The sequence below is a fragment of the Crocuta crocuta genome, unplaced genomic scaffold (assembly GCF_008692635.1).
Source record: "Crocuta crocuta isolate KB4526 unplaced genomic scaffold, BGI_CrCroc_1.0 scaffold25, whole genome shotgun sequence".
Taxonomy (NCBI): Eukaryota; Metazoa; Chordata; class Mammalia; order Carnivora; family Hyaenidae; genus Crocuta; species Crocuta crocuta.
The window spans coordinates 21,157,475-21,170,490 of NW_027532015.1; the positions used below are offsets into that span (position 1 = coordinate 21,157,475).

A 13,016-nucleotide genomic window follows, 5' to 3' on the forward strand; every position below is an offset into this window, starting at 1 on the left:
TTCTGTCTGTCTGTCTGTCTCTCTTTCTGTCTATCCCCAATTCATGCTGGCTCAGTCTCTCTCAAAATAAATAGATAAACTTAAAAAAAAAAGAGAATGTTTTCTGATTTGCCAGGTGTTCCATTAGGCATTATATCCTTTGATCCTTACAACAACTTTAAAAGCTGTAGAGATGATTCACATAAAGCTATATCACAGTGTCTGGCACATCAGATGCTATTAAAACATTAATGTAGTCATTATTATTTTGATTTTGAGAATGAGTATTATATATATGTATACAGACACACACTTTTAAGATTAGAAAAGTATACAAGACAGAAGAACTAAGCAGATATTTTTTCCAACAAGGACAGCAAAATGGCCAACAGGCACATGAAAGGATGTTAAACATCACTAATCATCAAATGCAAATCATCACTAATGCAAATCAAAACCACAATGAGATATCACCTTACACCCATTAGAATGGCTATTATCAAAAAGACAAGAAACAATAGATGCTGGCAAGAATGTCTTGATGAGTTACCTTTACACACAGTTAGTGGGAATGTAAATTGATCCAACTACTTTGGAAAACGAGGTGGAGGTCCCTTAAAGAATTAAAAAACAGAACTACCACACAATCCAGCAACTCTACTACTGGCTATATACTTAAAGGAAATGAAAGCATTATTTCAAAGAGCTATGTACCCTCCCATGTTCACCACAGCATTATTCACAGTAGCTGCGAAAAAACTCAGTGTCCATGAAAGATGAATGGATAAAAATTATATGGTATATATACACAGTGGAATATTATTCAGCCATGAGAAAGGAGAATATCCTGCCATTAGCAACAATATGGATGGACTCTGACCACATTATGCTAAATGAAACATGTCAAAGAAAGCTAACTACTGAATGATATCATCTATATGCAGAATCTAAAAAAAATTAAACTCATAAAAAACAGGCAGTAAAATGGTAGTTACCAGGAGATGGAGGGTGGGGAGATAAAGTTGCTGTTGTTTAAGGTAGCCTTGCAAGTAATAAATAGTGAAAGGTAAATGAGGTATAGTGCTCTAATACACAGTACAAAATATAGACAATATTGTATTATATTGTGCAAAGGGATAAATATCTCTACAATGATAATTGTATTGCATTATATAAATATATCAAAGTAAGAGGCTGAACATCTTAGATTTACTTAATGTTATGTGTCAAATATTTTCAATTAAAAAGTATATAAATGAAGATACTGTTTCAGGAATATTAGGGATATATAGCATTATAATTTAAAAAATCACTTTACTTAACAACTTGTATACTGTTTCCAATAAATTTAGTTTAAGTAATCTTTTATCATTTCTATGTGATGAAGTTGTTTGATGCTATCCTGAAACATAGTAAGTCAATCCAACAATTAAAGGGTCTTTTCACAAAAAGAACATAATTAATGGCTCACTCTATAAGTGTAATTTTCATGGTACATATAATTGCATTGACACCAGAATAAAAATGTGAGGGGGAGATGATGGAAAAATCTAGAACATTCATAGATGGATTTGGTAAATTTGTACAATATCTCATGTCTTTTGATACTTTGATTTGAGCAGAACTTGTAAATATATTATATATAGCTCCTCTATCAGCCTATGCTATTTTCTTGTTTCTCTGGCTCAAGGTTCTACTTAGGTCTACTGCTTTCCTAAAAACTGGTTGATTTTGCTTCCCATGATTTGACCTTCGGAGGCTGCTAAGTTGATACAAATTGGGTGGCCATTGAAGAACTGGCCTTAGTGGTAGTTGTCACGTTCCTCAGGCAAGAGCCTAAGCATGCTCTATAGCAGAGGTGTGAGAAAAGGCTATGAAAACTATTTTCTGTAAATATCTATATCACTTGACACTAGAATTGTTGTATATGCTTTCAATTTCTTTTTAAAATTAATTTTTATTATGTTTTTAATTGAGTATAGTTGACAAATAATGCTACATTAGTTCCAGGTGAACAATATAGTGATTCAACCATATGTTATACTATGTTCATCGCAAGTGCAGCTTACCAGCTGTCCTCACATCCTTATTACAATATATTTTCACTTTCTTTATGTGAGTCTCATATATATTATACTTCAATTTTTAAAACCCCAAATAATTTAAAATTTATGTCTTCTTTTTTCTTAGGATTCAGAATATAGGATTAAATTTACCATAACTTAACATCATCTTAAAAATAACAAAAGCAATGACAGGATACAAAATCAACATACAATGATCTGTTGCATTTCTGTACACCAATAATGAAGCCTCAGAAAGAGAAATCAAGGAATTGATCCTATTTATAATTGCACCAAAAACTATAGGATTCTTAGAAATAAATGTAACCAAAGAGGTGAAAGATTTGTATTCTGAAAACTATAGGATACTTGTAAAAGAAACTGAAGTGGACACAAAGAAATGGAAAAATGTTCCATGCTCATGGATAGAAAAGCAAATATTGTTAAGATGTCTATACTACCCAAAGCAATCTACACATCCAATGCAATCCTCATCAAAATCCTTGCAGCATTTTGCAAGGAGCTAAAGCAAACAATCCTAAAGTTTGTATGGAACTACAAAAGACTATGAATAGCCAAAGCAATCTTGAAAAAGAAGTGCAAAGTTGGAAGCATCATGATTCCAGACTTCAAGCTGTATTACAAAGCCAGAGCCATCAAGACAGTATGGTATTGGCACAAAAACAGACACATAGGTCAATGGAACAGAATAGAAAACTCACAAATGGACCCACAACTATATGGTTAACCAATCTTTGACAAAGCAGAAAAGAATATCCAATGGAAAAAAGTCTCTTCAACAAAGGGCGTTGGAAAAACTAGACAGCAACATGCAAAAGAATGAAATTGGACCACTTTCTTATACCATACACCGAAATAAATTCAAAACGGATGAAAGATCTCAATGTGAGACCTGAATCCATCACAATCCTAGAGGAGAATACAGGTCGCAACCTCTTTGGCCTCAGCCATAGCAACTTCTTAGACACACCTCTGGAGTCAAGGGAAACTAAAGCACACATGAACTATTGGGACTTCATCAAGAAAAAAACCTACTGCAGGAGGGAGGGGCAAGATGGCGGAGAAGTAAGCAGCTCTGTACTTGCACTCGTGCCCATACATCACACAGAANTGGGGATGGGCATGGAGGAGGGCCCTTGTGGGGATGAGCATTGAGTGTTATGTGGAAACTAATTTGACAATAAACTATTAGAAAAAAAAAGTAAAAGCAAAAAAAAAAAGAAAAAAAGAAAAAAACCTTCTGCAGTGTGAAGGAAATAATCAACAAAACTAAAAGGCAACCTTTGGAATGGGAGAAGATATTTGCAAATGACATGTCAGATAAAGGGTTAGTATCCAAAATCTATAAAGAATGTATCAAACTCAACACCCAAAACAAGCCAGTAAAGAAATGGGGAGAAGAAATGAATAGACAGTTTGCCAAAGAAGACATACAGATGGCTAGTAGACATATGACAAGATGCTCAACATCACTCATCATCAGCTAAATACAAGTCATAACCATAATAAGATACCACCTCACACCTATCAGAATGGCTAAAATTAACACCATTAGAAAAAGTTGGTGAAGATGTGAAGAAAGAACTCTCTTAGACCAATGTTAGTGAGAATGCAAACTGGTGTAGCCACTCTGGAAAACAGTATGAAGGTTTCTCAAAAAGTTAAAATAGGGGTGACTCGGTGGTTCAGTCAGTTGAGCATCTATCTCTTGATTTTGGCTCAGGTCATGATATCATGGTGGTGAGATGGAGCAACGTATGGGGCTCTCTGCTGGGCGTGGAATCTGCTTAGTATTTTCTCTCTCTCTTCCTCTGCCCCTCCCCTTCACCTCTCTTTAAAAAAAAAAAAAAAGTTAAAAATAGAACTTCTCTGTGATCTAGCAATTGCCAAAACTGAGTGGCTACACCAGTTTGCATTCTCACTAACATTGGCTTAAGAGAGTTCTTTTTTCACATCTTCACCAAATACTAGGTATTTACCCAAAATATACAAAAATACTGATTTGAAGGGACACACACACCTCAAAGTCTATTAGCAGCATTATCAACAATAGCTGACTTATGGAAAGAGACTAAATGTCCATTGACTAATGAATGGATAAAGAAGATGTGGTGTATATATATATACACGCGCACACACACACACACACACACACACACACACACACATACATACAGTGGAATATTACTCAGCCATAAAAAGAATGAAATCTTGCTGTTTGCAATGATGTGTATTATGCTAAGCAAAGTAAGTCAGTAGGAGAAAGATAAATATCATATGACTTCACTTATAAGTGGAATTTAAGAAACACAACAGATGAATGTAGCAGGGGAAAAGAGGGGCAAACCATAATAACAGACTCTTAGCTATAGAGATCAAACCCAGGGTTGATGGAGGGAGGTGAATAGAGAGATGGGTTAAATGGGAGATGGGTACCAAGGAGGACACTTGTGATGAGCACCGGGTGTTTTATGTTAAGTGATGAATTCTACTTCTGAAACTAATATTACACTATCTGTTCACTAACTGGAATTAAAATAAAAACTTGAAAGAAAACCCACAAAGGCAGTATAAAGTTTTAAGTGTCATTTTTAAATGAAATGTAGGACACAAACAATAACCTAAATTGAAAAAGCAAAATACATTTCTTTGTAGTAGTGTACTCTTCATGAACAACCTAGAGGCAACTAAAATAACAGCTTATCATGAATTTTCTTTTCTTGATGGTTTACTACCTATGCACAGATACACTATTATATGTATAAACAGTTATGAAAATAAGTATATTTCTTACTTTTTATATCTCGAAGAGCATTAAAAACCTTCATCTTTGGTATATGTACTTCATGGCAAGCGGTATAAAAATTGGTAATTGTTCAAAACTGTTTTTATACCATATTCTCCTATGTGTTCTTATACCACAGATCCCTAATTTACCACAATAAAATGGGTGGAACAATGTCTCCTCAATTTTATGGAGGGGGTTACTGGGAGACAGAAAAAGAGGTCATTAAACAATGAACACAGCCCTAAAATGAGCGAACCACAAATACAACTACTATGAGCAGTGCTACCAAAGGAACTACCACATGTAAGCATCCCAGGCTGAGAGGTGCAATGGACACTCTCTCTGTGCTGGATCCTTTAATCTCCACAGAAAATCATGACTCTTAATGCAAATGAGGAAACTGAATCTCACTGAGGTCACCTGTCTTGCCCAGGGTCACATGGCTAGAAAGTGTTGACTGTAGATGATGCCTTTGAATGGGAGAATTTCTTAAGCCCCTTATGATTTTATACAAATAAAGGGTACTTTTGTACCTATTGGAAATCTTGCCTTTAAAAAAATACTGGGCACCTGGAAGGCTCAGTCAGTTTTGCGTCTGACTTTAACTCAGGTCATGGTATCATGGTTCATGGGTTTGAGCCCTGAGTTGGGCTCTATGCTGACAGCTCAGAACTTAGAACCTGGAGCCTGCTTCAGATTCTGTGTGTGTCTCTCTCTGCCCTTCCCTTGCTTGTGTTCTCTCTCTCTCAAATATACATAAATAACATTTAAAAATATTAAAAAATACTAATTTATAGGTGATATCAAATAGATGTTTATTGTCCTAGAGAGTGATTTGTTGTCTTTTATAAATTTTTAATGTTTATTTATTGTTGAGAGAGAAATAGAGTGTGAGCAGGAGAAGGGCAGAGAGAGAGAGGGAGACACAGAATCTGAAGCAGGCTCCAGGCTCCGAGCTGTCAGTATAGAGCCCAGTACAAGGCTTGAACCCACAGACTGTGAGGTCATGACCTGAGCTGAAGTCAGATGCTTAACCGACTGAGCCACTCAGGGTGATTTGTTTTTGATTTAACAAGCTGTCATTTTCAAATGACAAAAAACTGGCACTCATCTTCCAAACCTACGAGGTTTATTACTGAAGTGGGGTATCCTAGGAGGTCTTTGGTCTTCACAGAAGACACAATAAAAGACTCTACATTTCCAGCAGTCTTTATAATTTTGCAGGTCGTAGGTCCCAACAGAATGACTGGAAGGGTCCCTTCTTACATAATGAACTTGACAGTGTGAAGTGTTGGCATCGTAACTGGCTCTACATAAAGATTATGACAGCAGGTAAAGTCGAGGATGGCACATAAAGTTCTTAGGTGCTGACGTGGATTCACATTCCCCTGGACTCTGCACAAGATTTCCCTTGCATATTGTACTACTGCTAATATAAAGCATTATTTGATTCTATGCAACACTGAATAATGAAGCTAGGGAAGTGGACGGAACAGGAGAAATGCACTAATGAACGTGAATGAAGCCCTACAAGAGCTAGTTTTGTGAAAGGGAACACAGAAATATCATTCTGTGAATAGTCCTAAGGTGAAGGTCAATCATTCAACAGTTACAAAAGCCAGTGTGTAGAAATACGGGCACCTCTTATCAAATGCAAGAATGTAGAGTTCACATATGAAAGCATAACAGATTAACACCCCCAAACAGGTACTAAAGCAATAATATGGACAGATAAATTCACTTTAAGAAAATGATTACAATTGAGATAAATAAGAAGTGGGACTTCCCTAGTTTTTCTAAATTCTTCTCTCTTACCACGGACATAAGTTGATTTTAAAATCTTCCTTCCACATGTAAATAAAAATATGTGCATCCTTTGAAAAACAACACTTTGACAATGCAGCCATTTTCAAAGGATTTACTCTATTAGTACAAAGGAATCTTTTAGAGTATGCAGACTCTGCGTATAGGCTGTGCATCTATCACACATGTATTGCACATAATTTCCTACCCTCCAATCCCCACTCAAGAACTCATCAGCTGCTTTGAGGTGCAATGCATCAATTCTGTCAGGGGCGTCAATAGTTCAGGACTTACGCTGACAGTTCTTTGCATCAACTGCGTCTCCAAAATATCCATCAGCACAGAGCTCACAGTACCGGCCTGTTGTACCTGGCTTACATATCAGACAGGAGCCAGACAAGCTGTCACAGCTGCCAGGAATGGAGAAGTCAAGGTTGTCATTGCACTGGCATGGCTGACATGATCCTCCAGGTACAGAAGGTTGTCCAAAATAGCCTTCTGCACACCTAAGGGGGAAAAGTTCATCAGTGAGTACTTGGGAGGAACTCATAAAGCCCACCGGAAGCAACATTTATGTATGTTTCACACCACCCTCTCCCAGGATGGTACGTTTTCCTTTCAAGTGTTCCTTTTCTCAAATGCAAGGTGATTAAAAAATGTTTTTCTGTAACTGCAGTGTAGATACCAGATGAAACCCTGCCAGCCCCACTAGTAATTAGATTTCAGCCAGGAAAAAAAAATCTTGTCACTGGCACTGAAGACGAGAACAAAGCATAATAAGAAATCTGCTGCTGGCACTCCAGAGGAATCCAGGTCCATGTTGGAAAGCCTTTGTAGTGCAACACATCATATGTATCTACTCCAGCTGGTTGTTTTCTGTACAAATATGTAAGGTTCACATTTTTTGTTGTTGTAGCAAAAGCTTGTTATGAGGAAACAGGCTTACAAGGAAATTCTGCAGCGAGAATTCAGAATTTATTAAATAGAAAATTGTGACTCAAAAGCTTCTCCTTTTTATTCAAGTGGGGGCTGTGGGTATCACTGACTTAATAATGGGTTTGTATACATTTGCATATCCAGGCAGAGTCAGAGTTTCATTGAAGAACCTTTGCCGAGAAGCAGGTATGCCTGCATCTCATGTACGCGCCATAAGGTGATGCTTAATTGTGCCTACAGCTCATATTAGCAACCTGTAGGTCTCTTTTCTTAAAGGACTAGATACCACTCTACAATATATTGGAAAAACAAGTTTGTTTATTTATGAGGCATAGCAGAGGAGAGTTTTTAAATTATATTATCAAATTTCCCTTTATCCATATGTTGTTTCAAAATGCTACTCAGTGTCACAGACGCACAGATCCACGCTTTTAGGAGGCCTTGATTTATATTCTACTCTGCCTTCTCTTTCAGTTACATTTGCTCATGCTTCATATTAAGCCACACTTGTGAAGGAAGAAAGAAAACAGTGTGTCTACAGGCTTATAGTCAGGCTGGCTCTGTCATCTGTCTTTTACAGCAAAGCTCAAAATTGAAGGATCCTTCTAGGGAAGGAACAAAACCAATGTGGGGGAATATAATTTCAATAGTCCACTACTTTTATGCTCATCTACTCACGGACATAGAAGTCACTGTGTAGAAAAATGCTCTCTACCATTTGAAATAATGATTTAAATCCATTATATCATATGAGGATATTTTAATAACATCGCAATCATGGAGTAAAGTCATTAATCATTCTACATTTTCTAGAACACGTGTAAGTGCCATAATTATCTTGTTTTATAGAGAATTAACCTTTTATCAAAAATTTAAGTTGAAATTACTAGTTTTCATTACATTCACAAAATATTGTATAAATTGTGGAAGTCATGTTATTAATATTGCTTAGAAGAATTCTGTCACCCACAAATGTAATTGCTTATTAATTACCTATTGTAAAATCTGAACTAACATTCTAGTGCATAAAATTTCCCCACGATCCTTTCAGAAGTGGTTTTCCATAAAGATAATAAGATACTTTAGAATTTTAACCCAATTCTCCTTGCCTCACTTGATATTCAGAGCTTATGATCATATCCATATATACTCACATCTCATTTTGTTTACTATTAAGAGAGTGACTTTGCTTCACTAGAATAACAGTACGCAATGATCATTATCACAGCCAACGAAAACCCATTATTTTCAGCACTTTCCTCAAAGTGACTTACTGCCCTCAGGAGAGATGACATTATATAACAAGATCTGGGGAATTTTCTTAACATAGATACCAATTAATAAGTCCAAAATTCTCCCACAATGGAAAGAACCTTTAGTTCATGAGAAAATAATTGCAATTAAGTAGAATAACTGAAGAAGCATCTTTTTGTTGTTGTTGTAGGACATGGAAGAAAGCTTATTGAATATACACAACAATAATTCACATGCCAGGTTCTATTACTGGTATATATATGTGTGTTTCCACACACAGAATAGTGGTAGCTTTAGAGACATAAAAATGTTTCAGTAAATTACAAAGTAATTCTAGGGTCAGTGAATATTATCCTGCTAATGATATAACTTTTGTTAATAACAATAGTGTTTTATAGCCAGATCAAGTTGGATTCACTTAATTAAAATGAGCGTGAATGACAGCTCTTTAGACCTTGCCAGCCTGTTGGATTTTCACTCCACAAATGAATTGTAATTTGAAATCTCAGATTCTCTCATTTCTGTACGCAAGACAGAATGAGGATATTTTTTAGCACAGTTTATTGGATTCCTTGCCACAGTCAGACATCCTGACAATACAAAGCCACTGCTCCTTTCCACATCTGCTAACTCTTTTCATGTCCAATTGCAATATTTTACAAAGAGATCCTCTAACGTAATGAGATTTTAGATACCACAGGCAGTTATGTAAAATGGTTCTCTCCATTGATGACTTAGGAACAGAATTAGCGAAAGCCATGAGAGGGCGAGAAAAAGGGCAAAAAGAGTGAAATAATGGTGAGAAGCTAGAGCACATTGGCAAGAGTTCTCTTACTCTGCTCCATCATTTTTGCAATAACTTCTTGCTAAAATACGTGGCCTCTGTTCCCCTTATCCATAGACTGAAAACAGTGCTTCAATCTCTATGAGCAAAATAGAAAAGCTCTTGCTTTTTCCCTTCCAGCCCTCCTTCAAAACCTACTGAGCATTTCTTCATCGTACTAACATAAACAGGGCACAGCCTTTACACTGCAGTCTATAGAGAAGACAGATGAGCTTAACAATGAGGCAGGAAGCTACTAGAGATAAGCCAATGTTCTCGTGAAAAACACAGAGAAGGGCAACTAACTCAGATTAGGATTCATCAAGGACACTTTTGGGCTGATAGAGTTGAATTTTAATTTTTTACATGTTTATTTATTTTAAGAGAGAGAGAGAGAGAGAGAGAGAGAGAGAGAGAGAGAGAGAGAATCCCAAGCAGGCTCTGCACAATATAGGGCTCATTCTCAGGAACCTGAGACAAAATCAAGAGTCTGCCGCTCAACTGACTGAGCCACCCAGGTGCCCCTAGAGGTGAATTTTAACTGTTGAGCAGGGTTAGTTTCAGGTGGAGGAGTGAAGAACTGCAGTCTAGTCAGAGGGACCAGGACTGGCAAAGGCACAGAGGGAGAGTGGCTGAGGTGTAAACAGCAAGGGCTGTGCAGTAACACAGGTGGCTGAATCAGCTAAAGGCTGAGTGAGTTTGCCTGCTTATGTGGTTCCTTCCTACAAATTAGAAAAAAAAAAAAGGGGGTCCTTGCTGAGCATCTGCAGAAAAGTGAAGAGACAGTGGACATACTGAGTACCCTGGACTCTAGCTCCCAATCTCTCCCTTGGCTGAGTACTTTTGCGCAGTATACAAACTGCACAACCACATCGGAGAAGACGTTGGAACCTTCCTGGCATCACAATTTTCCTAATGGTGCTACCAAGTTAACTATGACTGTCTTGCTTTAATTTTCTGTAACTCCACACTCTGCATTGGGACCTCCATGGTTCAAGGAGATTCAGACAAGAGTAGAAATTCTCACCAACCCAGTGGTAACAGGGCAGTTAGACTCAATTCAGAGTCAGGAATATATGAAGCAGAGAATACCTAAATAAGATTTGTGAATTGAAATTTAAAAAGCAAAAGTAAAATTTTCTGATCTAGAATATGAAACGTGGATAAAACTGTAGATGTATTTTCCAAATTTTAAGATACAATACTTTTTGTATGCTCAGGGACCATTGTGAAATTTGTCTTGACATTAACCTCTCTCCCCTCACTTGCAGAGGAGTTGTTAAAAACTGGGCAGCCAGAGAGGGGACCGGATTAAAGGGGTCCACACAGCTCATTAAGTTTAATGTGGTTCTATGTATCCCATTGGGTCAATTTGCCACAGTCTTTTTAGGTGTCTCTCCATTAAGTATATGTTGGTGAGGCTACAAACTTACTCTGAAAGTAGCTTAGTGCCCAGGAGAAAAAGGTGTCATCAGCATTTAGCTCACCTTTTCTCCACATTTTAAATTTCTTTTGATGCTCCGACACTCAGCCCTTTTTGCGCTTCTAGCTACTTTCTCTTTGTTTTTCTATCTTTTTTCCCTCGTGACCAGATGATAGATACCCAGAATCTTAGCAAAGTACCACGGTGAATACCTCATTCCCTTACCCCACTTTTGTTTTTCTTTTGTTTAAAACATTCTCCAGAGGAAAGTAGTAATACTTGAAAGTACACGTGCTGTGACCCCAGGCAAGTTTCTGAGAAGTGTAACTTGTGTTCTACATGTTATAGAATATTGGTCAATATTTTAAGTGAATACCAACTTGCAAAGGCAGAATCAGACCTATAAATACAGAGGAAACACTGTTGCCACAGGGGAGGTGGGTGGGGGGACAGATAAAATAGGCGAAGGGGAGTGATAGATTTCCAGTTATGCAATGAATAAGTCATGGAGATGCAACGTACAGCATAGGGAATATAGCCAGTGAAACTGTCATAGTGTTGATGGTGACAGATTGTAGGTACATTGGTGGTGAGCATAGCATGATGTGTAGAGTTGTCGAATCACTATGTTGTACACCTGAAAATAATGTAACACTGTGTCAACTAAAAAAAAAAAAGAATATTAGACAATATTTTGTCATATCTTGTTTTGCCGCCCTTGTATTCATGATGGTTTTCATTCCCTCAATTCTAGAAGCAAGACCATTGTGGTACACGACTGAGTGAAGGGATCTGACAAAGACCAAAGCAGAAACACAGGAATCTTCTAGACGTCGGGCTCCAAAAGTCACCATTTCTATGAATGTGACCCTTTCTGTTGCAATTCATCCCCCAACAGAAAATGATGTGAAGGTGGAAAGGCAGATGGAGGAGAAAGAATGAGAATAGAGTTGGTCAGTCCCAGTGTGGAGTGAAAGCAGCAGAATGAATCCTGTATCCCCACAAGTGGTCCAGCAGGTCTGAAGGGAAAGGTGGTCAGGAAGACAGGAAAAAGGAAGAGGTCAGCAAAAATACTCTTGGATGAATTACTCAGGACTGATTGGCTCACCATCCATCCATTGCCCCCAAACACACCCACACACACACACACTCACTCACTCACTCACTCACAGACATACACACAGAGCACACATAAACTCATGGCCACACACACACACACACACACACACACATACACACAAACTAATAGCCACACACTCAGCCACACCCACACTCATTCCCTCAGGTATTCAAGCTTGTTGGTACTAAGTAAGCTTGTTAGAACTTTGGTTCAAGCCTGGGAGATGGGGAGAAGAGAAAAAGAACCTCAAGAAAACCCACAAATTTTTACAATAATTGACATACGACACTGAGTAAATTTAAAGTGTATGCGACTGCGATTATGTTTCCAGGCTCTCACAGCTCCCACATATGGAGATTTGGTCTCACAATAGAAATTAGATTGACATCAAGAATATAACGTTATAATTCCTGTCCACCTGAAATCCATTCTTGCTACAGATTTAAAAAATCAGGAATTTATGGACACACAAGATTAGACAATGCTGAGTTAGAGCATAATATACAGACTTGTTGAATCACTATGCTGTATGCCTGAAACTAATGTAACATTGTGTGTCAGTTTCACTTCAAGAAAAGAAAAGAAAATGCTGATTTAAACACATTAAACAGATTTCTTCCATCCAGGACATGTCAGAACTTTTTACATGCTAATAGACACTTTTACTTGCGTGATCACAGAACTCTATTCCAAAAACATCTACAGTTTGGGAAACACTGCTCAAATTCTCCAGTGCTGATTTTATGTAGATTATGTGCACAAACTGATTACACCAATCAGTTACAGAATGGGTCTGATTACAAGAG

General features: G+C 37.4%; 1 protein-coding gene across 1 annotated transcript in view; it reads right to left on the reverse strand.

The window, feature by feature from the left end:
• Nucleotides 1-13,016, reverse strand: part of LAMA2 (laminin subunit alpha 2) — a 500,973-nt gene that overhangs the window by 220,423 nt on the left and 267,534 nt on the right. Inside the window, exon 18 of the mRNA XM_077775991.1 lies at nt 6,949-7,160. Within this exon, the coding sequence (XP_077632117.1) occupies nt 6,949-7,160 (212 nt within the window). The remainder of the gene's footprint in view (nt 1-6,948; nt 7,161-13,016) is intronic.